This window comes from Xyrauchen texanus, chromosome 36 (genome assembly GCF_025860055.1).
Source record: "Xyrauchen texanus isolate HMW12.3.18 chromosome 36, RBS_HiC_50CHRs, whole genome shotgun sequence".
Lineage (NCBI taxonomy): Eukaryota > Metazoa > Chordata > Actinopteri > Cypriniformes > Catostomidae > Xyrauchen > Xyrauchen texanus.
The window spans coordinates 34160848-34186614 of NC_068311.1; the positions used below are offsets into that span (position 1 = coordinate 34160848).

General features: G+C 38.6%; 2 protein-coding genes across 2 annotated transcripts in view; one reads left to right on the forward strand and one right to left on the reverse strand.

Annotated features, from left to right (window-relative positions):
* The first annotated feature begins 5413 nt into the window (after positions 1 to 5413).
* Positions 5414 to 6325, forward strand: LOC127629673 (cerebellin-2-like). Its single transcript, XM_052106877.1, has 3 exons — positions 5414 to 5735; positions 5825 to 5953; positions 6045 to 6325. Exons 1-3 carry the CDS (start codon positions 5414 to 5416, stop codon positions 6323 to 6325), a joined length of 732 nt encoding a protein of 243 aa, XP_051962837.1.
* Positions 6326 to 10424: 4099 nt separating this feature from the next.
* cep295 (centrosomal protein 295) overlaps positions 10425 to 25767 on the reverse strand; it is a 38344-nt gene continuing 23001 nt past the window's right edge. The window contains exons 18-31 of the mRNA XM_052106814.1: positions 23507 to 23535; positions 22046 to 22151; positions 21430 to 21618; positions 21196 to 21345; positions 19599 to 19699; positions 18620 to 19043; positions 18391 to 18540; positions 15368 to 15852; positions 14998 to 15168; positions 13498 to 13570; positions 13050 to 13247; positions 12843 to 12933; positions 11126 to 11225; positions 10425 to 10571 (exon numbers count right to left, since the gene is read on the reverse strand). Of these exons, the coding sequence (XP_051962774.1) occupies positions 10533 to 10571; positions 11126 to 11225; positions 12843 to 12933; positions 13050 to 13247; positions 13498 to 13570; positions 14998 to 15168; positions 15368 to 15852; positions 18391 to 18540; positions 18620 to 19043; positions 19599 to 19699; positions 21196 to 21345; positions 21430 to 21618; positions 22046 to 22151; positions 23507 to 23535 (2306 nt within the window). The 3' untranslated portion in view covers positions 10425 to 10532. The remainder of the gene's footprint in view (positions 10572 to 11125; positions 11226 to 12842; positions 12934 to 13049; positions 13248 to 13497; positions 13571 to 14997; positions 15169 to 15367; positions 15853 to 18390; positions 18541 to 18619; positions 19044 to 19598; positions 19700 to 21195; positions 21346 to 21429; positions 21619 to 22045; positions 22152 to 23506; positions 23536 to 25767) is intronic.

Sequence of the window (25767 nt, forward strand, 5' to 3'; positions counted from 1 at the left end):
CTCATCTGGGACGCCAGGTGTTGCCGTTGAGCCCTCTGGAGGTGTCGTGGGCCTATCAACGAAACACCGCTGAAGGAGGGTGCCCACCTGAAGACCCTGATGACATTTTTACCCCTCTCCCCATTTAAAACAAGGAAGTGCTGATTATTAGGGATATTAACATCAAATCCTAGAAGCTGAACTCACTATCCTTAGGACATGTCCCAAGAAACTTTAAAATGGCAGTTATCAAACCGCTTATTAAGAAGCCACAACTTGATCCTGGAGAACTGGCTGATTATAGACCAATTTCAATTCTCCCATTTATGTCGAAAATATTAGAAAAGGTAGTATCCACACAAATATGTTAATTTCTAAAGAGAAATAGTATATACGAAGAATTTCAGTCAGGATTTAGGCCTCATAGTACAGAGACTGCACTTATTAGAGTTACAAATGACTTGCTCTTATCATCTGATCGCGGCTGCATTTCACTTCTAGTGCTTTTAGATCTTAGTGCTGCATTCGACAGGATAGATCACGACATTCTCTTGAATAGCCTAGATAATTATGTTGGCATTTGTGGAGTTGCATTAGCATGGTTTAGGTCCTGTTTAGCAGACCGCTACCACTCTACGTAAATTAGGAATTGTCAAACCAAACAGAAGTATGGAGTGCCACAGGGATCAGTTTTAGGGCCTCTGCTTTTTCCTTGTATATGCTTCCCCTGGGAGATATTATCAGGAATCGTGGAATAAGTTTCCACTGCTATGCCGACGATATCCAACTTTATATTTCTTCAAAACCTGATGAGATTTCACAATTCTCCAAATTAGCAGTGTATCAATGAAATAAAAGATTGGATGGCCAGAAATGTCCTTCTACTCAATTCTGACTAAACAGAGGTACTAATTATTGGACCAGTAAACTCTAAAAATAAGCCACTAAAATATAATTTGACTCTCGATGGATGTACTGTTACATCATCTTCAACAGTAAAGAACTTAGGTGTTATATTTGATACCAATCTGTCCTTTGAAAATCAAATTACCAATTTTTGTAGAACAGCATTCTTCCACCTAAGAAATATTGCTAAATTATGGCATGTGCTCTCTGTTGCTGATGCCGAAAAACAAATTAATGCATTCATGACCTCAAGACTAGATTATTGTAATGCATTACTGGGAGGATGTCCAGCAGAGATCAATAAATAAACTTCAATTGGTTCAAAATGCAGCAGCCAGAGTGCTAACGAGAACCAAGAAATATGATCATATTAGCCCCCCATTTTATCAGAAATGAGATGCAGACACACTCCCTCAGTTTAAGTCTAGACTAAAGACTCATCTATTTAGCCAGTCATACACCTAATTTATCCTTCAACCCACAATTAGGCTGCTTTAGTATGGTCTGCCGGAACCAGGAACCAGAAACATTGATCATGATCTATTAATCTTCAATTAATTGAATGGCATCTATGCTAATATTATTTTATTTGTTTCCCTGTCTTAATCTTGGGACTCCTATCCTGAGGTCACCAGAACCGGCTGGATCCAGCTCCATTCCTGCATCGTCTTGCTCACTGGGGTTATAAATACAATTATTATTTAATTACCTATTTTTATACACAATTCACAATTGTTTTCTATCTAATTACACAATGAGGACTCATCAACATTATAGACATTACAGTTTTCTCTTCTGTTAATACCTGATCTTCTGTAAAGCTGCTTTGAAACGTTGTGTGTTGTGAAAGGTGCTATACAAATAAAACTAACTTGACTTGACTATTGTTTTAGCACCTAACGTTGATAAGGGCTTTTTTATAGATCTTGAAGGGATGTTGCAAGCCGCTGGCACCCCTCATGATATAATAATGGGAGGAGACCTATCTTTTGATGGACTCAGTCCTTGATCTTAGTGAAGCAAAAGTGTTCAAGCCCACTACAGCAACACTGATGCTTCACAGGATGTGTAAAAATCTTGGTCTTACAGTTATTTGGAGACTTTTGAACCATCTGTGAGTGACTATACATTTTTTTCATCAGTCCATAATATTTACTCTAGGATTACTCTATAATAGTTTTTTCCATATCTAAGTCCCTCATTTCCTCTGTTGTTGATTGCTCAATTGGAAACATTTTAGTCTCATATCATGCCCTGGTAAGTTTAGAGGTTTTGCCATTTATGAAGACAAGGAAATCATATAGTTGGCTCTTTAATGTATCCCTTTTGCAAAATCCTGAATTCCAACAAATGTTAAGGCTGAAATCAATGTCTGTATGGAGACCAATTGGTCCTCAGTATCCTCTGTGGGTGTAGCTCGAGAGGCACTGAAGGTGGTTCTTAGAGGTCGGATCATACAGTATACCTCATTCACCAAAAAATCCGAAGCACAAGATCTCGTGGGGTTGGAAGGGAATATTAAAAGTACAGAGGCAGAGCTGAAACACAGAATGTCATCCAATGGCCTCAGAGAACTGACCCATTTGAAATACAGATATAATACTATTTTGTCGCAGAAAGTGGAGTTTTGGCTATTCAGGGCAAGACAGTCATACTTTGAGTTGGGGGACAAATCAGGCAAACATCTGGCTAGATATATAAAACAGATTCTTTTTTTACCATTTCTCCAGTGAAATGTGCTGGTGTTGAAATATTTACCTCGGCCATTGATATTAATAATGCTTTTAAAGAATTCTATCTTGATCTCAATATTTCCACTTCTTTGACTACTGATGAGGATATTAGAAACATTGTGGAGCCATTAGAACTTCCTAAACTGTTGGCTGAGCAAAAAAAATCTCTTGATTCTGAGATAACCTTGGAGGAGCTTGGCTAGGTAATTAAGGCCTTGCCTATAGGCAAGGCTCTGGGGCCTGTAGATTTTATGCTACAGAACTGGCTCTACTTTTACTAGAAGCTTATATGGAATCATTAAAGAATGGAAAGCTTCCGCCAACAATGACACAAGCCCGGATCAGTCTGATTCTTAAAAAGTACAAAGATCCAAGTGAGTGTAAGAGTTTAGAGTTACCGTCCAATGTCCCTGATCCAGCTTAAAATATTGTCAAAAATGTTGGCTAACCGATTAAGTTGTTAAATTGATAAGACTGCAGCGGTTGCAGCCTGCCCAAGACCCAAGAAAAAAAAGGAGGCGAGACAGTTCCTGGGGCTGGCTGGCTACTATAGAAGGTAGGATGTCAACAGGATGCTGACTGATCTCACAAAAGGAGCCCCAGACCCGTTCCACTGGATGGAGCAGTGTCAACAGGCTTTTATGCAAGTGAAAGCTGTGCTTTGTGGTGGGCCGTTGTTACATGCTCCTGATTTTTCTCTCCCTTTTATCATACAAACTGACGTGTTGGACTGGGGGCCACGTTGTCCCAGCTGGTCGAGGAGCAGCACCTGGAGTTGTACATCAGCCAGAAGCATTTGGCGAGAAAGGTGAGGTACAACACTGTTGAGAAGGAGTATCTAGGCATCAAGTGGGCGGCCCTCACCCTTCGGTACTACCTCCTGGGATGGGTTTTCACTGTCTGTTCGGACCATGCCCCACTCCAGTGTCTCCATCGCGCGCATGAAGGATATCAACGCGCGGATCACCCGTTGGTATCTGGCTCTTCAGCCTTTTAAGTTTTTGGTAGTCCACAGGCTGGGGGCGCAGATGGCTGTTGCAGAGTACTGGGCAGGCCAGATGGCTCCCTGGCCTGAGTTGGACAGAGGGGGGTATGTGGTGGTGGGGGCGTGGTTAAGCAGCGGCTTGTGAATGGAGAGCGAGATCAGGAGATGAGAACAGCAAGGATCACCACCTGACAATGATTGTCTTCAACAGCTGTTTGTCATTGCAGTGAGAGATGAGACTGGTTTAAGAGTGAGCCAGATGCCAGTGAAAGGGGAGAGAGCTGAGCTTCCAGCATGTGAGTGAACCAGAACAACAAAATTTTATATTTAAAGTTTATTTCACTCATTTTTAAACAATTCTAATGCAAAAAGAAACCCAAGAACTTAATTCTGTTAAATAAAGTTTACATATTGAATTTCATGAAATCTAAAAAGAGATTTTTTTAGTGTTTGTGTAAAATGTATCTGAAACATTATGCATGTAAAGATTCTGTTCGGTGTAGCTATGATGACTGAGTGGACCCCTTTCTTCACTATATAGCACAATGGGCTTGATGACACTGGAATATTTTAAGCTTGCTGTAAGTAGAAGTGGTTGCTAAGCATTAAGAGTTTCAGTGTTACTTGGTGGTTGCTCTGTGATTTCAAGTTGCTAACATGTTTGTAAGTGGTTTGTACGTTTATGGCAATCAGGGGTAGACCATAATAAGCAATACCTTGCCCATAGCAATCACAGGATAGACCATAATTACAGTGCAAAGCCCATAACAACCATAAGATCCCCCAAAATAATCACTGTCACAACCCTCTCTGTGGTAATTCTCACAATTTGTCACTGTATTAAATAATTCATCTATTTAAGAAAATTAATAATGGAAAAACAGGTTACCATGACACCTTTTGTTCCCCCTCCATAAATTACATAAATCCATAAAGTCAAGTTTCATTAATTTTACATAAATTTCTTTATCACGAACAGGAAAAATCTGTAAAATATGAATTCACATTTTATGTAAAATTACATTTTTGAATCTCTAAAAGTACTATAAATTGCCATTCAAAACATAGTATTGATGTAATCTCAAATTATGGTTAATTACCTGTGATTTTCAAAGGTAAATCTTTAAATTACGGCAAATATCTTTAAACAACATTTCACTGTTTTGTGGAAAAAAATTGAAAATCTTTATTATTTTTTTATTATTTTTTTTACATTTTACAGGAAATGTTCTGTATTTTTTGTTTTGTTTAGTTTTTTTTACAGTGTGTTAATTTTTGGAGAGGATTTTCTATAATTTGGAGAAATGTTTAAAACAATTTGAGAAGTGGCTATTCAGCCTGTTTTTTTATATGTGCCATCTGCAGCCAGAAATCATTTACATTTGTGCCAAAATACAGATATATCAGCATTCTTTTGTCTGTATTCTGAGCATTGAGAATCTGGCACACTTTTATACCTTCATTTTTGCAGTAGTATTCATCGTAAAATACAATAACAGAAAACCTACTGTCTCCATGTCTAATATACAGGTTCATCTGTCAGGCTTTATGTCCTGGTTTACAGTATATTATTGTACTGCTGTTATACCTACAATACAAAGGACATCATTCAGATCAAAGTTGGCCATAAAACTATATTGTTGAGAAACAGCCTTGGCACAGTCTGCCTGTAATTGACTATTTCTGCTATGACATGTGAATTATTCATAGAAGATAATGGCAAGATAGAATCAGATCAGTGACGTTCCGACACATAGATTCATATAGCCCTATACAGGGACTCTGATGCTGTTCAGATAAAGCATTTAGGATGAAGGCAATGCTAGTTGTTTTTGTGCTTCTGTCCAGAAGCCCGATATTCGCTCAGGATACCAGAGGTTTGAACTTCAACATAACAGGACCGGTTGTTTCTGAATCTGGTAAAACGGACACCTCTCTTCAGAATGAGGTCAAAGAACTGACTTGTCCCTTTAACCTGTGTGCTGCACTGCTGAAGGAACAGGGGGCAACTGAGGAAAAATTGAAGGCAACAGAGACACGACTGGTGTTACTTGAAACCAGTCTACAAGAGCTGATGACCAGACTTGCGATTAGTGAAGGACAGATTGAGCAACTCAAAATTGTAAACAGAGGTGAGACTAATGGTTTAGAAGACCCCCATTCATAAATACTATATAGGAGAAGTGGTGTTAATGAAGTACATTTCTATTTTGCCCTTCAGACAAACCAAAAGTTGCATTTTCAGCAGCAGTAGGAGGACATGGCTACACTGGACCATTTGACACAAATACAACTTTGGTTTACAAGAATGTCTTCATTAATATTGGTGGTGCTTACAACCGTGCTACAGGTATTGTTAATCCTCACTCCTCACATGACTGAAAATAACATCAACTCACCTTTAGAATTGTTAACTGGAGAGCTATCTTACTCTTTAACAGGTATTTTTGCAGCACCGGTAAAAGGAGTGTACTATTTCAGTATCTTCTATCATTCTGGAGTTCAGTATGCAACAACATTATCCATGTATAGAAATGGACAGCTAGCAGCAACAACACATCATGATAAGGGAGCAGGTGTTCAAGAGAACGGAGGCGTCGGACTCACGCTTCTGTTAGAGAGAGGGGAGCATGTCTATATTATGCTCTGGGCAAATACACGGATCTGGGATGGAGTAAATATCAACACTGTATTCACTGGCTTTCTTGTAAATGAATTGTAAATATTTGGACATTGTTAGATTTGTTGTTTCCTGGAGTTATAAAAGTTGTATGATTATCAGTTATGCTAGCGTGTTCAAAAGTAGCTACAACATTTTTTTTCATGAGAAATAATAGTATATCACATCAATGCATGTCAATCTAGGATTGGGTTTATGGTACTATGTATTCTCTTTTCTCATGTGAAAATATTGCTGAATTAAAAACTCCTGGGGTCTGGACTTGTGCCAGCTGTAATCTGTATGTTCTGGAGCAAGCTTAACATTACTGTGCTCTGCACTGGTGCTGCTGGTCTTACTGATGAACTTGAAAGTTGTCTTAAATATTTGATTCTTTTAAAATGACCTTAAACAATACAATTTCATGATATCAGCTAATACAGTGCGGTTGAAAAAAATATCTAGAATAAACTTCAAGAACCAAAACATAATTATTAAACTTTATAAAACAAATCTAAATGCTCACCGAAAATAAAGCTCAAGCACCATCTAATAAATTCTGGAAAATTCTTACATACACTATCATTCAAAAGTTTAGGGTCAGTTACTCATTATTATAAATTTTATTTTTTTTTCACATTTAAGAATAATTGTAAAGTCATGAAAACTATGGAATAACATATATGGAAATATGGGAATCATGTTGTGACTCAAAAAAAATCCAAAATATATAAAAACTGTTATATTTTAGCATCTTCACAGTAGTCACACTTTGTCTATGAACTCTTGACATTTTCTCCAACAGTTTCTTGATGAATCACTCTGAGATGCTTTTAAACCGTATTGAAGGAGTTCCTATCTGTGTTGGGCACTTATTGCTTTTCTTTATTATTCACCCATTTCTTTTTTTATATAATGAAATAAATTAATATGGTGGCACAATTATATTTTTGTCTACAAAACTAGCTTCAAACATTTAATCATACCCCTTCAGGTCAAAAGATTTTTAAGATCATGAGGAACATTTCAGTCAAGAGTTTCAAATCATATGACCAGTAGTGTAAATATGAGTTTCAAAAAGTAGTCCTTTTTCAGGTTTTCCCCTCATTTTGTATTTAATTATAAGGTTCAAATACTTCATTTTAGTGACTTTTTATACAATAACGTGTGCTGGATTAGCTTGTCTTCTGGTATTTTAAGATGCTCTGAAAATATTTACTACAATGTTGTCAAATTGCTTCCCAAGTATAACAACTGTACCCTGTTTGGCAGTCTTTATAAACATGTTCAAAAGTCTGCGATAATGACGCTGCTGCCTGCTTTCTCTTACCTGCGTGATTTTAATATCGAACAAACCGAAGCCGACAAAATAATTTTTTACAGCACAAACAATTGAGACTATTTTGCCGACGTTTTGCGTTGGATGGGGGACCAACTTCACGCAGATCTTTCTCTTCCGTCTTTCCTGCCATTTTCGCGCCAAACTCACTATCCAGCTGGATGTCGTTGGCCTCACTGATTTAGCGCGGTAAAGTTTGACGTCCGACATTCGGTTTGGCAGATGTAAGGGACCGTCTGAAAACTCCACTCACTACACTAAAACATAGAAGTCCACTCATTCATTCAATTCACGTGCAAGTTATACCATGGAAAAAAATATATGAAATACATTTTCAAAATTCAGAATGTTCTTATAAGTTCCCGGAGGATAGACAGACATACCACAGGTGCCATTATTACAGTATAATCCGTTATATAAGTACAGTAATCAATTATTTTATAGAAAAAAAAAATCATTAAAGGGTAACTAAACCCTAAACCAACTTTTTTTAGTTAATGATCTGTAAGCATGGGGCTTTATTAGTACTGGTCATTGATTCAAGTAATTATTTTGACATTTGTGTATAAAGTGTTTTAATTCTACATCATATGTTGTAAAAACGTCTGAGTGCTGCCCTCTTCAGGTTGAACGGTGGCTACTGCAGTTGAATTTTCCTATTGGCTGTTTGTGGTACTTCGTGACGTAAGCGGTGACAGCTGACGTAAGCAGGTTCCAGCTCACCACGCCCTTGGTACGAGCTACCACGCCCATGGCAGTATAAAAACCATCTCGTTTCGTCAAAACCACTGTAGCGAGTCAGGAGTTGGAATTGCGAGTATTGAAAACGATCAGGATAGAGTATTTTAGCATCTATTTAGCATAGCATTTATATAGTTATTTAGATTATTTTGTGTAGCCTAGGTAGTTAATTAGCATATTTGTTAGTGTAGTATTGTTAGAAGCATAATTAGTTAGTAGCATAGTATTGCGTCAGTTAGGATAGCTTCAAGTTAGCGTAGATTATCTGTATTTAGTACAGTGGTCAGGATGGTACGTAGGTGTAGTGTTGCTGGTTGCAACAGCACTGCTGGACTGTATTGCTTTCCATATAGACTTGGAAATTAGGCGCCAGGGGTTGCACGTCCTTGTTCTGGAAGACCGTAAGTTCCCGCCTAGAGCTGGAGGAGTGTGCAAACTGCATTTTACGCGGGATTGCTTCAACGCAATGGAGGTGGAAATGGGCTTCTCCAAACAGCTCGCGCTGAAAAGCGACGCAGTGCCAAACGCTGCACCTCCTGCATGGACTCCACCACCTCAGCGGCGTCTTGAGGTCAGTGATCATATATATTTGAATCACAATTTATGGTTAGGCTCAAGTTAATCCTCTGGGGTCGACAAACGCGCGTTCGCGATGCGGGAGTGTTAAACGTATTGCACCCTTATACATTGTATTACGGTACTGACTGTATAGTTTTATTTGGAGGTATACGGTTTTGTACATGATGACGTTACGCTTTACGTCACATTCTTCTAAGTTGAGAGAACAGCTAACTGATGTTATGTTCGTGAAGCTTGTTAAATAAAAATTCTGCTAAAAGGATAAACATCACTGAACAGCGTTTCGTTTGTTTTTCCTGCACGCGAGTGAAGGTGAATGCGCACTCGGATGCTCAACAGGGAGTTAAAACCGCAGTTTGAGCCAGCGGCTCGAATTCATATGGCTCCGGCCCTGTGTCCACAGACAATTCACCCTCCTCCACTTCAGGTGAAGGTGGGGGAGAAAGGTCCTCGACTTCAAAAGACCGCTCTGTGGCAAAGCTACTTGCGTCACTCCAGTCACTCTCCATTTTAGAGTCTGACAGCAGCTGTCAATTAATCTGTCACTACGGGTCTCAGGTGCACGCCCCTCCCCCCCTCGGTTCGTCCCCTCCATCCCCGCTGGTGTCTGCCCACTTTGAGCATTTTTCAAATATTGCTAGTGGGTGGAGTCAGGCTCTGAGCTGGGGTTTAGTTACCCTTTAAATTCACCAAAATTATATTTTCTCATTATAAAGTTTGTAGTAACTTCCCAGAGGACAGACTTATTACAGTATCATCAATTATACAAGTACAGTAATACATTTTAGAGTATAGAAGGAATTACTAAGTCACTACAATTCTAAAAAAATAATAATAAAATAAAAAAATTCAGCCTTTAAAATGATCAAATATAATTTGTGAATGTGATTTTTTCTATAAAATAATTGATTACTGTACTTATATAATTGATGATACTGTAATAATTTTACCTGTAGTAAGTTCATATATCCTCTAGGATGTTACCACAGCCTTTAACATGAGAAAACACATTTTGGTAATTATTAGTGAATACTTTTCTAAAATAATTGATTACTGTACTTCAATAATATCACCTGTAGTATGTCTGTCTATACTCTGGGAAGTTATAAGAACATTCTGAATGTAAAAATGTATTTTATATAATACAGTGTTTTTAAAGATAGGCCTGCACATCACGAGTTTTGCTGTAATCAGTGGAATGTTTTCAAAAATGTATGAAATGTATTACATTTAGAAATATTACTGTGTAGGACCAATTATTGGGCAAATAAACTCTGCCAGCTGTAAAATTGTGTTTGAAAAACTGGCATACTTTATGTGTATTACCATGTGTGTGAAATGTCCTTCAGGCAAACACCAAGAATCTTTGCAGTTTTTTTTTTACATTGTGACAATAGCTGTACTGCCATATCCAAATAACTATCTACTGGTTATTGTTTTAAAGTTCTAGTTCATACACTATTAAGCTCTACAATACAATCTGACAGACACTTTTCATGAAAATAAAACTTTACTTAAAATAATACACAAGAATACAAAGTGCTTGACAATGTAAAATTACATTTGATCCTAAAAACAGTTTAAAAACTTAAAAGAATTTGTGAATGAACGTCATCTTTTTTGCTTGGCCCTCAGTTTTTCCAGTGTTTTCTGTGAAAAAAAAAAAAAAAAAGAAAGAAAAAAGATGTCCATCACAAATCTTATTGACTTAACTATTTTTCCATTATTATAAAGCCAAAGTAGTAATTCACATGAAAAGATTTTTAAAAATGTGAAGCATACAGAATAAAATCACAAGACAACAGGGGAAATACTTCAGTGAAGAAAAAAGCTGATAATATCAAAGTGAAAAAAAGATAAGGTCATATTCATTCTGGGGGAATTTCACAAGGAAAGTGTCCTATTTCACCCCAAAATACATTATATTTTGCACACAAATTCTCATTACGGTAATGATTTTCATTACTAATTGAGCATGCACATCAGCACAAATTAAATTCTGTGAATAACTGTAAAAAGTGCTTAATTGTCTTGACAATAATGTCACACTGCAAACAAATCTTAATGGATCTAAAAAAAATCTTAATTGTATATAAAATATTTTCTTTCAATTTTGTGGGGAAACAGATGTAAGCCAGTATGATCACTGGATTATCGACAATGAGTGGAAACAGGAAATACTCCATGTTCCTCATTCATCTCACCCTCTGGAAGTCTTTGGCTTTCTCTCGGTTTTTTGCGTACGCCTCCTGACGACTGTGAAACTGCTTCCGCTGTTTGACTTCCTCTAACTGATTGTACAACCTGCAAATAAGATAGGACATTTCAATATTTTTCAGCCTTTTGATGATATTCAATATCAGCATAATATGCTGTTGGTCCACCGATACATGAACTCAACAAGACCCCTGAAGGTGTCCTGTGGTATCTGGCACCAAGACATTAGCAGCAGCTCTTTCAACTGCAAGTTGTGAGGTGAAGCCACCATGGATTGGACTTGTTGGTCCAGCACATCCCACAGATGATCAGTCAGATTGAGATCTGGGGAATTTGGAGGCCAGGGCAACACCTTGAACTCTTCATCATGTTCCCCAAACCACCCCCAAACAATATGTTCAGTGTGGCAGGGTGCATTATCCCGCTAAAAGAGGCCACTGTCATCAGGGAATACCATTGCCATGAAGGGGTGTACCTGGTCTGCAATGATGTTTAGGTAGGTGACACGTGTCAAATTGACATACACATGAATTGCCGGACCCAGGGTTTCCCAGCAGAACATTGCCAGAGCATCTCACTCCCTCCACCGGCTTGTCATCTTCCCACAGTGCATCCTGGTACCATCACTCCCCCAGGGAAACACGCACACGTGATGTAAAAGAAAATGGGACTCATTGGACCAGGCGACCTTCTTCCACAGCTCCAAGGTCCAGTTCTGATGCTTGCGTGCCCATTCCTTGAACAGGGGTCATCATGGGCACTCTGACTGGTCTGTGGCTACACAGCCCCATACACAGCAGGGTGTGATGCACTCTGTGTGGCGACACATGCCTCCCATAACCATCATTCAAATTTTCTGTGACTTGTACCACTGTAGACCTTCTGTCGGTTTGGATCAGAAGGGATAGCCTTTGTTGCCCTTTCCTATTGATGAGCCTTGGGCGCCAAACACCCTGTCGCCAGTTTGTGGTTCGTCCCTCACGAACCACAAACTGGCGACAGGGTGTTTGGCGCCCATCACTGTCAGTAGGTACTCACCACTGAGCACCCCACAAGCCTTGCCATTTAAAAGATGCTCTGACCCAGTCGTCTGGCCATAACAATTTGGCCCTTGTCAAAATCGCTCAGGTCTTTACTTCTGCATTTAACATGTTAACTAAAAGAACTGATTGTTCGCTTACTATCTAATCTACCAGACCTTGAAATGTGGCACTGTTAGAAGATCAATGTTATTCGCTTCACCTGTGGGTGGTCATAATCTTAATATGTATTTGCAATTGGGTGATTTATTTTTTCCAATCAGAGGAACAATCATTTCAACTAACAAACCATTGCTGCCTAGTAGTTTTAAAATATATTGTAAAGTAAAATACAGTAAAACCCAAGTTGATAAGAACATTGAGTGAGGATGCAATGAAATTATTAAAATCAGAATCATGAATGATCTGAATTGGGCAGTTCGAACACCATTTCTGCTACTGAAATTTAAATCTAGGTGCTTTTAAAAAAATAGGTCTGAAACACACTCATACTTGCAAGATAAGGATTGAAATCACCATCTTTAATGTGAAATATAACAGTTCTATAAAATGCACAATGTTGCTTAATTTTAACATCAGCAGCACATCCATCACTAATATAAAGTATTTGATGTATCGCCGAGCCCTACTTGTATTATATTATATTTGTACCAGTTATTTTTACCTCACTGTGCGCTGGTACATCGCAGTTTCATCCAATCGTCTCTGCTCAGGTGTGCAAATCTTGACCTCAACAACACTCTTCAATCTACAAACTGGCAGTGAAAAAGGATTGCTTGATTTATACATTCATTTTCAATCAGCCTAATCATGGGGAGCTTTTCCTTCACTATAAATGCTCCAAGCTGCAGACTCTTATGTATGCGTTTACCGGTTTCTGATTTCTGGACAGCACATCCAGTCAAAGTGGGTTTGGACACATTCTGCCCGACACTTGTGATTTTTCCAGAATCTGCTCTTTTAGCTTTGACCTCAGCAGCCCTACGCGCTGACCTCTGAGCAAGATGTTGTCGCCGTAGTAACGCCTCCTGCAGTTGAGCGGTTGGAGACTGAAACTCCAGCAGCATCACTACAACACAAACAAACATTGACATTACACAAGACATTCACATTACAGAAACAGATCTCTCTCTCAGCTGCATTGATTTGGGGCTTTCTTAACCAAGCATCTCATGCACCATCATTGGTTGCTCTGGTTACTATGGAGATCACTACAAATAACAGTACTAAAACTTCTTTAATGATCTTTTGTAAATGACTGTTCACTAAAAGCCTATGTTTGTGTTACGAACACTACTTCAAAAGGCTGTGTTTCTAACCTGCATGAGGAAATGGCAGTTCTGGGTCCTTTGACTGATTGTTACAGTCCACTGTAGCGGGTGACACTTTCTCCTAAAACACAAAAGTGTGAATGAGACGTGATTAATGTATGAATACAAAACTAATGACACTTTATAAAATTTTGAGTCACGAATATTACGTTTTCTCAACGTAATTATTTAACTCTTATTTTCTTCAAAATAAGAGTCCCTGGTGTGTTTCAGGCTTGTTTGTAAAAGTCCCGCTTTATGTACCAAATCTTTTTTTCTGGTTATTATTGCGATTTTGGTTGGGGAAAAAAAAAAAAAAAAAAAATTGCATCTAGGATTTTATTCATTTTGGACTCAGTCTTTGCCCACCATACTAAAGACAATTTATAAATATTTTTAACATTTTATAAATCGGTTTAAAAAAAAAAAAAAAAAAGATTAATCAGTTATCGGCCTTTCGGTAAAATCCACTATCGGTCGACCTCTAATTTCCATAAATAACATGCACTAATGAATATTAACAATGGCTTCACTATAGTAACCATATACCATTATATTGCGGTAAAAATTAAAACCATGGTTCATTTTTGTAAGGGATGGAAAAGGTATTGCAAGAAAATGTAAAACATTTTGCGGGGAAACTCAATTCATTGTGATGGAACACAAAACTCAAATGTGATTAAGAAATTGTGAAAAACTTAAATGTCAACCAGTTACTTTGCTTTATACATTTTTACTTAAAATATTTATGTATAAAAAAAATTTCCATGTTAGTAGTCAACAGCAATCAGTTTCCACACAAACACTAACAGTGTCCTAACCAGATGCAACACAAGCGATAAAAGGTATCTTTCCATGTTAATAGTTTTTGTCCTAACCAGCTGTGACACACGATGAGCAACAGGGTTTCTATTTTTGAATAGAAAAATTTGGTTTCCATTTCTGCAATGTTGTGCCAGTCAGCAGTCAACAAATGGGTCTAAAATTATTCTTTCTGCAGTATATTAAAGCTGGCATACAACAACTTTATTTTGGCTGAGGGTGTCACACACCTTCCGAATGTTGTGCTTGAAGTCTCGTTCTCTTCAGCAGGAGCTCTGTCTCACACGCGTGCACACGCGCAGAGGGGAGACATAACGGCTCATTCTGACATTCCACTTTCCAGTCACGTGGGAGATCGTCAAAATAACAACAGGAGTACCACGTGAACAAACATTTGTAGACTGAATAAGGATGCGATTCATAACGTAACTTTGCCATCTGTATTTGTGTATTTATCCCCACGGGGCTTGCCATAGAAAGCGTTACGGAGCTTATCTGAGAAAATTAGTTGCGTTCAATGAACACACCGTTTTGTCTGTAATTGCGCTGTTATCTATAATTTATTGTTAATTATTCTTATTTTAGTGTTTTAATATTGCTGTGTCGCGTCTGGTGTGGACAGACAGGTTGCTTGTCGCTGGAATCTTATCGCGATAGTCTGGTTTGGACAACGTGTAAGAGACTCACCGCACTGTAATCAGATTTTCCTTCCATTTCTTTTGATGGCCTATTTTCTTCAGTCTGTCTGTCTGCACACTCCTCTGTGATGGTGATGTCAGGATCTTGTAGTGTGGACTCTGGTAAACTGATAAATGAGATTGTAGACTCTTCTAGAATGCCCTTTACATCAACATCCTGCTGATGAGAGCAACAACTCAAAATAAGACAACTTTACAAACTACCGTGCAAGGAAAATGAGGGAAAGCTTGTTAGAGCTGAAATTAAACTCAAATGTCATTTTTTTTGTTGTTGTGTTTTTTCACTTTTCCATAAACTTGTATATTGTGATCAACCTTTTCTTTTTTTAATTGCTCACCCCTAGTAATCAGAACTGTACCTGCACTCTTTCCCAAAGCCTGGACAGTGTGTTTTCTTCAACAGTTGAATGGTGCACTGGTGTCTCAATGCTGACCGAGTCTGGTTCTGAGTGCACTTCCTTTGAGGGTGACTGGGGTTTGAGTGTAGGGATTTCTTCCTGTGGCATGCAGCGGAAGTCCATCGCAGTGGGAGGAGCCACAATGTCTGACTGACAGAGGGACTCATGGGTCAGAGAGAGCTGCTCCATTGATATGTGCAGGTCTGGTTGAGACTCCATCAGTGTTTCCGCTCGAAGATGCTGGAAAGATCCGTCTAGACCGAATGATGTCAAAGGAGGGTCTGAGGGTTCCAGCCAATCAGAAGCAAAGGCATCAGGGGCACAGGCACTCATATTTGTGCCACACATTTCTGCTTGTAGAGGCATGTGAACACCCACTGAACACTCTATAGATTCATTATGAGTGACCTCAGTGGGCAGAGGTTGAAACAAATCTGAGGCATCACCTATGGAGACAGACATAAGAGAAAAAAATATATTGCACATAAGTTTCATACAGCAAAAGCAAGTTCCATAAAATAATACAGCCATGACTAGATTGGGATTTCCTGCAGAAAATAGCAGTGAAATGACATAACTGGTGGTTAGATTTAAAATGGCCAACAAAGACAATGGGAGATATTCAAATTATAAATATAAAATGACTTAATACAAAAGAAAAACATCAGACAAGAAACTCCACAAAGCACAAGTTGTGAATATGAAATGTGACCCAAAACATTTAAATGGCTTCATACAGCGCATGCAGTCTCTATATCTCAGTCTCGTTTTCATTCCCATCAAAAATCGAATATTTCCGCTACTGTGAATAAGGTCCATTTTGTCTGATTTTCTGATTCACAATGACTGGCTGTGGCTAGATGTTATTTCTGTTATCATTTATGCACACTTACGCACAGCAAAGAGAACTCTTTGACTGGTTTAAAGACTCAAGGATTACCCATCTCCTGTCTCCCACTAGTGGACAAAATCAGTACTACATCCTGAACTATCCTTTAGTGTTGAACTACCTGATCACTTTCAGCAAAAGTGTTGCTGAAAACAGAAATTGGTGAAATTTGTCACATGTCATCAGACTTTCCTGGTGAGCATGACGACTCTTCTTTTGGCTGCTCCCATTAGGGAACCATCCGTAATCCACATATTTGACTTGGCACAGGTTTTTATGTCGGATGTCCGTCTTGTGATCATGACTAAAATGACCAAATTTGACAGAATTGGTCCTGTGGATGCAGTGGACACTGGTGTCAAATTTCAACTTCTTTTATCACGGTTCAAAAACAGTATTTTCTTAAAGTTATAGTGACTTCTAGCATCATAAATTGATCATATGTTGTAAATGACGGGCTGATCCAACCCAGAAAGCAATAAAAAGTATACCCGGGCCTTAACTCAAACCCTAACAGCCTTCAGAGGGCATATTCACTGTTCTCTTACAAAAGTCATTCATTTTTTGTTGCAAGTCAATTTAATATTTAAACCACCTCAGCTGCAAGTTTAAATCAGTATTTAAAGGAATGGAGCAAAAAGTGAATTCAGATTTACTGCAAAATTTAAATCAGGAAGGATCAATGATTGAAAATGTAACCCTTAAAGTTTGGTGCAACAAAATTATCAGATAAACCTTGATTTAATCTAAATTTAAGATTAAACCTGGTTGGTGCAACCCACACTAAGTCTACCTTTAGTTACTCATTGGAGACCCTTTGAATGATTCATAGTTATATGGCTCTAGTCATTATAGGCCATGCCTCAACACATATTTGCTTATATCTTCGGAAATATAAAAATTATTTTAACACCTGCTTGTCAGGAGGGTCTGTAAATGATGTATACCATGGTTCGTGAGAATCTGGCCAACGGCCTAGGACGAGTTCGAGAAAGTATATTTTTCAAATAAATAGAATTTGGAGAAAACCGTTTCTTGCGGAAATGGAAATTATAGTGACAATATGATTTGGGGGCACTGGTAGATTCAGAGAAGCTACACATTTTTATTGTAGCCTATACGGTTCGGCAGTTATGAGCAAATACATGAATTAGCTAATTATAGTGCCAATGTGTGGCCGATTGTCACAAAATATTATATTTGCGGCTTTGTGTAGATGCCCTGCTTGTTTATAGTAATTTCCATAGCCGTTGGTGGCCATTTTTGTTAATTTGTCGAATCGATTTTTAATATGTTTAATATGCATTTAAACCAAAGATGATGCATATTTAAATTTAAATGTCACTTAAACAGCTGCAAAGTAACTGTTTAGTTGTAGCACCCTCTAGGTGTGAAACAGTAGGAAACTAAAATCGCATTAAACCAATGTCTTTTGACATTTTTCTAAATTTTGACTTTTTTGTCGGGGGTCTGCAGATGATCTATAAAAAAAATTCAGCCAAAGTTCAAAAAAGCATTTTTATTTTTAAATTCAAAATGGCGGAAAATAGACAAAAATGAAATTGAGCTGGACTCAAGGAATCAGAGGAAAAAATTATTTTGATTCTAGCCCTTACGGTTGCAGAGATAAGAGCCAAAATGTAAAAGTGTATATAATAGCGCCACCTAGGGTCAGATGGGTGTGCCTGAGTAGTTGGGGGATTTGGGACCATCCAGCCAAGTTTGGTGTCCCAACGACTTACGATCTCTGATGCACAGACACTTTTAAGGCAGAAAAAATAAAAGAAAAAGAAAAAAGTAAATCGGTACAAATACAATGGGGTTCCAGCAGCTTTGCCACATAGTGAAGCAAAACATAAGCAAAGCACTATCGAAGCAGCAAAGAAAATAAATTACGCACTAGCAAAGCAGCAATGAATAGAAAGCAGCACTGATGAACAAGCAATGAAAAGAAACAAAAATGCACTAACAAAAAGGAACGGAGACTACAAAGAAAGATGGAAAAGAAAAGCAGCAACAAAGTGGTTGTTTTGAAAAAGCAGTCACAATTGTCTGAGAAATAGCAATGCTTCCCAGTTTTTCTGCTTTCACGTACCATGTAGGGCGTCACTAAAATCATTCCTGTCCCTTTCTGGGTGCTGTAGGGCAGGTGATATTGTTTCTGATGGCACCATCTCATAAGCCCCCTCTGGACTTAAGTTCAGATTTGGGCCTCCACCACCTTCACTAGAGATGGTGCTAACTACTGCAGATAAAGCAATGATAATGTCAAGTCTTGAGCAATGACACATAGAACCACTGTTACATATTCCATAGTTCATTACCCGTGTTAGGAATCTGCAGAGTAGTTTCCTGAAGTTCATCAAGTAACTGAGATGAATCAATATTTGAAGCTATGCCAATCAACTGGCTCAAAACGTGGACTGCATCACTTGAATTAGATTCATTGCTGTTATTGGGATGTGGGGAGGCTGAATTATTTGAGATTTGACTGACACTGCTCTGAGGGCCAATTGAGTTCTGCCTGACACTCAAAATTGAAGAGGACTGTGATGATACGTTTGTGAGGCAACCGATCAGGTGGCTAAAATTGGAGGCTCGCTCCTGGTTGCTACACATTGAGGAGGATGCACTAGTTGGTTCCTCAGTCAGCTGGTTCCGTGTAGAGACTTGGACTTGATTGGAGCGTCTGATGGACAACTGATCCGAAAGGCGCTCCATAATCCGGTTTACTGCCTCGTTCCACCCCTGAAATGATAAAGCAAAGATGTTACCATGGAATTGGCAAGGACAATGAAATAAATATTAAAAACACTTGCATGAGGGGGCCCGTGTATCTCAGTGACACTGGCTACCACCCCTGAGTTCACTAGTTTGAAACCCAGGGCGTGCTGAGTGCTTCCAGCCAGGTCTCCTAAGCAACTAAATTGGCCCGGTTGCTAAGGAGGGTAGAGTCACATGGGGTAACCTCCTTGTGGTCGCTATAATGTGGTTCGTTCTCAGTGGGGCTTGTGGCGAGTCGGGCGTGGATGCCTCGGTGGATGGCGTGAAGTCTCCACATACGCCATGTCTCCGTGGCAACACGCTCAAGCCACGTGCTAAGATACACGGGTTGACTGTCTCAGATGTGGAGGCAGCTGGGATTTGTCCTCCGCCACCTGGATTAAGGCGAGTCACTACGCAACCACAAGGACTTAAAAGCACATTGGGAATTCCAAATTGGGAGAAAATGGAGAGGAAAACAAAAGCAAAAAAAAACAAAAAAACAACAACAAAAAAAAAAAACACTTGCATGAACGTTACCTGTGTTCTGCTACTTGGATCATTTCTCACTACATTTCTAGAGGAGGAGGAAGAGGAGGATGAGTCAATGTCTGGATGGGGATGTAAAGGCAAGAAGTCACCTAAAAGTAATGAAAGAAACAGTTGAAATGTTTGAAGGCGCTCCAAGTGTGAAACAACTAAGAGCTTTTGGTTCAAAACCAAGTATGTTTAATTGGTGTGAAAGTTTTTGGGCCCACTCAAATTGGTTCACAATTAATATGAATAAAAGGCAGTGGAGGACGAGAAGCACCACGCAGGTAGGACACGGTATGGGTATCAAACACAGGGCACGTCAATGCGGTTCAAGTGACAGGCAGTACACACAAAAGTTACCAAGGTTTTTCCCTACTTCAAGAATGAACAAGGTAATGTTAATGAGTTTGCAGGTTAGTGTATGAAACTGGTGTAACTGCACAAACTGACTACACATTGTGTAGACAATATGAAAGAAACCTATGTACAGAATAGATCATCCAGTGATGGCTAGAGTAAATAATCTATGCCCTTTGATAATGATTTGGGTAGAATTTAATGGAAAACAATGAGAGTTGTGCTCTGTGGCAGAAATTTGAGCAGCCTCCGGAGTCATCGTTGGATGCTGCAACATGCAAAGAGCTGCGGCGTGTATTCATCTTGTGGCTCGATTTCTTAAAACAATGTGGGTCAAATTCACTAAAGAGTCGTCTTATTCACTAAACCCCCCAATGTAGTTTAAGCAGACGCAATCAGCGCTGAAATTGCACTGTGTATTGAGTATTTAAGCATTAATTTCCATGTAAATTAGGCTCATTATAGAATGCGTTTCATTAACAAAAAAATGCCCAGTGCAATTTACATTGTGAAATTACTGCCAGATCAATGTAGGCGGTAAAATGTCTCATTTATGAGTTGTTTGTGTACATTTTCAATGTAAATATAACAAATATAAAATGTGATTGATCAACTGACCAATGGCTAATATTTAGTAAACTACAACCCCAATTCCGAAAAAGTTGACCGTGTGGAAAATGATTTATTAATTATATTCACCCTGTGCTATTTTGAAAGGACTGCAACACATTATTTGATTTTTTACAGTGAATTTGCGAACACGGAAGTGTGAAAAGGCTCCCTTTGTCTTTGGGGAACATTATCCTCAAAGCGTAAGATTATTTGCGGACCCATCCATTAAAACTTGCAAATAAAACTAGAATTAAAAGGCAACAAACATATCTTTCATCAATTCCGGTGAACAGCTAACTAAAGGAGCAGTCACATTAATCTTTTCACAGTGAAATTCTTCACCTGCAAAATGTTTACATTTACATTTACATTTATGCATTTGGCAGACGCTTTTATCCAAAGCGACTTACAGTGCAATTATTACAGGGACAATCCCCCTGGAGCAACCTGGAGTTAAGTGCCTTGCTTAAGGACACAATGGTAGTGGCCGTGGGTTTCGAACCAACGACCTTCTGATTAACAGCCCTGTGCTTTAGCCACTACGCCACCACCACTCCATGTTTCCATGCTAAGGTAAATGTGAGTGTTTTAAACAGCTAGAGCTCAAAGGGGCTTTTTGAGGAAATGGTCTGACCTGAGCGCTCTGTGCTGGACACATCTACAGCAGAGTTCAGTGAGCTGCTGTGCTCAGCTGCGTCTCCATGATGCAGTGAAGGCTGATTTACTCCTACACCCTGTTGAAGGACACTGGACCAGGATGGAGACACAGAACTGCCCACCACACCTGGACAGAGCAGAGCAGACTTTGTGTGCGATTTCTACACTACACATAAAACACATCTGTGCTGCATATTGTGGATATGTTTACCTAAGTGACCTCCTGCGGTTCTGAGAGAAACATCCAGATCTCTAGTGTATTTATCAATGATCTGCTGGACCGAATCCCTCATTTCCTGTGGCGTGTTACCAGTCACATTAGAGGAAGTGGATTGGGGTGATGGGCTGTACACAGAGCTCTCTATTCCACTAACAGGCTCCATACAGATCAGAGAGACATCTGTAAAATAGAAACAGAGAGTGACCCGCTGAATATACCACAGGAGTGTGGTCACAGTTGTTGTAGATCTTACTCTGTGGCATCTCAGTGTTTTTCAATTTACTGAAGATATTTCACCACTCAAGTTTCACGGTGACTTCATAAGCTTGGATAGTTCCAAAGAGAAAAAAGGGTCCATAAAATGTAGTCAATCCAATTATTGTGCAAAATCAAATCTGGTGCATCATGATCAGCACGAGACGTGTAAAACCAATGACATTTGCATCGTGACATTTAGATACCTAGTATGTCTTATACATGTCCAGATATTCTAGAATAAATGCTGAAGACAATCTATGAAAAAGATATGGATTATGGAGAACCCTTACAGATGCGTGGCAAAGGATGTGATGTGTCATTGGGACTGTGACTAGATGCACGAACACACCTGTAATAGTATGATTGGGCTCGTGTTCACTCGTTGAGTAGCTTCCTGTTGAGATGGTTGTGGAGGACAAATAGTCTGGATCAAACGGCAAAGCCATGCCAAACCGCTAGAGCAAAAACAATCAGAATATTATAAGCTTTTTTGACATTTAATCATGTACAAGATGTTGATATTTGTATTCACAATGCAATTTTCACTAAATAAAATGCTATTTTTGATGTCAGTATTTTGGTTTGCACTAGTAAAAAACGTCAATCCTTAATTTAAAAAAAAAGAAAGAAAGAAAAAAGTAATACCCACTGAATCTCATTCAACTAGTAAAAAAATTTAATTGATATCTTTAACTCCCTTTACACTAGTAGAATTTCACAATTATCTGTCTCTCTTGACTGTGTAATTGTGTGAACAATTACAGATATCTATCAATTTGTACCAATTGAAATTCCAATTTCATAAATCAGCAATTTTACTTTTTGTATATGAATATACACTCCTGATATCAACAATTGAAGTAAAAATTATAATTTGTAATTTGATCTGGACATAGATTTCAGTTAGCGTTAAATTAAGAGTAATTAAAGATATCTATAAACTAAAAGGTCTTACTATTTACAATCACATATCAGATATGAGTTTCTACTAGCTTGAGTTTCATTTTTGATATGAGGAATTGACATTTGCACTAGTAACAATGAAATTATTGATATCCAAAATGATCATTTTTACTAGTAAAGTAGTACATTGCTGACATGTGAAATTGGAATTTCAACTAGTAAGAAATGATGTAAATTGCATTTTGAACAGGAGTGAATGAAAGAGCAGTGTAAGATTCTACTAATGATAATAGAGTTACAGACATCAAGAATTACACGTGACTGTCATTTATCTTATCAACACTTTCAACTAGTGCAAATTACTGACATCAAAAATGTACTTTTTCACTAGCAGCAATTCCCTTCCTGATATGAAGACTTCACACTTTAAGTAGTGAGAACTGAATTGTAGAAATGGCGGATACATAGAAGTGTAATTATTCACAACACAAATTCATACACACAAATCATCCTTAGAGCTCAGTTCAAGTGTAGAGACCTTCATGAACATACATGAATACTAATGAAACATGTACTTCAGGCACTAAACACTTTCATCACTGCTCAGACATGCGCACACACATGCACGCCAACACACACACGCACGACAAAACACCACACCCGCACATACGACAAACACCACAAGCGCACATACGACAAACGCCACACGCACGTACGCGCGCACACACACACACACACACACACACACACACACACACACACACACAGCTTCTCTAGCGTAATCACTGGTGTGGCATATTGACCTCACTCAGATTTGGCTAGTTTCATCACTGATCCAAAAAACTATGGATCTCAGAAGGAACGAGACACTGAAGCTAGGTTAGGTATATTGAGTTTGAAGTCTCACCTCTTGCTGGTGGTTTATGCTGGAAAGACCTGAGAACAGGATGAGAAGTGTTAGCAGCTTAATTAGCATACAGAAATATTCAATGTAACAATAAGCAGCAGCTTCACTGGGTATATTCACAGTCAATAACGTGACACTCATTTCTTTTGTCTAGATCAAGTAAGTTTTTCAAAAATACATTAAAAACCAATTCACCAATTCAACCATTACTTACATCTCTACTATGATTAACATGCGTTCATTTTGATTAAAAATAATGTCTTATTGATATAGCCATCCGAAGACATTAAAATAAATAAATAAAACTGGTCTCATTAAAAGCTGAAATTCTTACAAATTAAATTAACTGTTGGCATGAGAAGTTTGAAATAATCTTATTATAAGTGAAACAATATTGTTTAAACACTTAATTGAAAAACCTGTGCAACAAATCAGTCGTGTGGTGTAACGGACAAGCAGAAGGCCTTTCTGATGATATGTGACAAGAAATCCAAAAAACAGAGGAACCTTTTAGACCCTCATGACTGAAGTTTAATAAAAAAAAATATATATAATAAATATATTAGAGATGCACCGATTGCAATTTTCTTGGCCGATTTCGATTTCCAATTTTTTGCAAGTGTGACCTGCCGATACAGATTTTTTTCCGATTCCCTTTCTAAGAACTATTATTGACCACATACAAACAAAATCTACCTTCAATGCTAAATTATATTTTCATAATAAAATAAATGATTAAACATTACAATTTCCCCCAAACTGCACTAAGTTACAGGATCTTCTCTCAGTTACAGTGCTCTGTGACTGGATAGAGGTAGAAATAACAATGAACTGCAAATGAGTTGCTTTATATAACAGATGTCATTTTCCACTATTTTTATAAATGGACCTTTTTCTCTTTATTACTCGTCTAACAAAACAATTCCAAAGATCTGAAAAACTGAAGTGTCCAATACGCTCAACTTACGTTAGATGTCCAAATATCAGTTGTAAAACTGAGCACTGCTTCGGGAACGGCTTGTAACCATACCTGTCAACACTCCCGTTTTTCCCGGGAGTCTCCCGTTTTGTTATTTCTCCCAAAAAAACTCCCGGAATTTGTATGGCCCAAACCACGTTATATGAATAATCACATCAATATATTATTCCAAGGTGGTCCAGTTGCCAGATCTTGAATGAAACGCATCCTGCTCACACAATCTACACATCATACACATTACAAATCATTTATGACCTCAATCTGGCAACCAAAACCCATTTGCGCTGTTGATATCTGCGCAGACAGTAGACACGGGATGTTAAATCAAGCATCACTGGTAGAGGGGAGGAGAAGAATCAGCTGGTGCTCCAGTGAAAAAAATGAAATATACATGTACATTTAACAACATCTGGATGGAAGAATTTAATTTCATATCCCGAAGCCATATCGACAATGCCCACGCCTTTTGCAATGTGTGTCGCACTGATTTTAATATCGGACACGGTGCGAAAAATTACGTTAAATCACAACGGCACAATCTGTATGTATTTAGCCTGCCTCTGCCATCCAGCACCCCACTTCCCCTCTCCCGGATTTGTGTACCCAAATGTTGACAGATAACAGGCTGCGTGTGTGACATGACACGAGATTAAACAACTCTGGCAATGCAACGTCGAAAAGTACCTCATACTCTGTATCGAGGAAATGTATCAGATTTCTGATCCCTCTGTCCTCAACTATGGAGAACAGCTGGTCATCCAGGGCCATGAATTCCATAATTTTCCTCGTAATTGCTTTGGTATTTTCGTTGCTCATTCCAAGGAATGATAGGAGAGGCTGCTGACTTGTGGCTGGCTCTGAGTTCTGGCTAGCTTTAGCCGCTTTCACTTTTTAGCTTCTTTTTTTAAAATGGGCATTTTCAGCTGGGTGATGGTGTTTTAAATGTCTAATTAGGTTTGTTGATCCGAAAGTTATTGTGGTGGTTCCCCCACGGTTTACTTTGGCCTTACAATTACACATTTCGAACTTTATGTATTCTTCACTCACACAGTGAAGATCTTCCACACCAATGACATGTTTACGTGCGGCTGTGACGTTATTGCCTGCGCCGCTGGCAACAAAACGGACCGGCTTGAAATCGGTAAGACGCGAGGCTGACCGGCCGGTTACCGGTCCGGGTATGCGGAAAATTGGCTAATTCCGGTCCCTGGCCGGTCGATCAGTGCATCTCTAATATATATATTTACTTTTATTTTTGTTACATTTTCAGGTAAAATGGAGT

Coding starts and splice junctions, on each gene's coding strand:
- LOC127629673 (XM_052106877.1), top strand. CDS start 5,414: ATGAAGGCAATGCTAGTTGTTTTTGTGCTTCTGTCCAGAAGCCCGATA. Junction 5,736..5,824: donor ACTCAAAATTGTAAACAGAG/GTGAGACTAATG, acceptor TTTGCCCTTCAG/ACAAACCAAAAGTTGCATTT. Junction 5,954..6,044: donor TGCTTACAACCGTGCTACAG/GTATTGTTAATC, acceptor ACTCTTTAACAG/GTATTTTTGCAGCACCGGTA.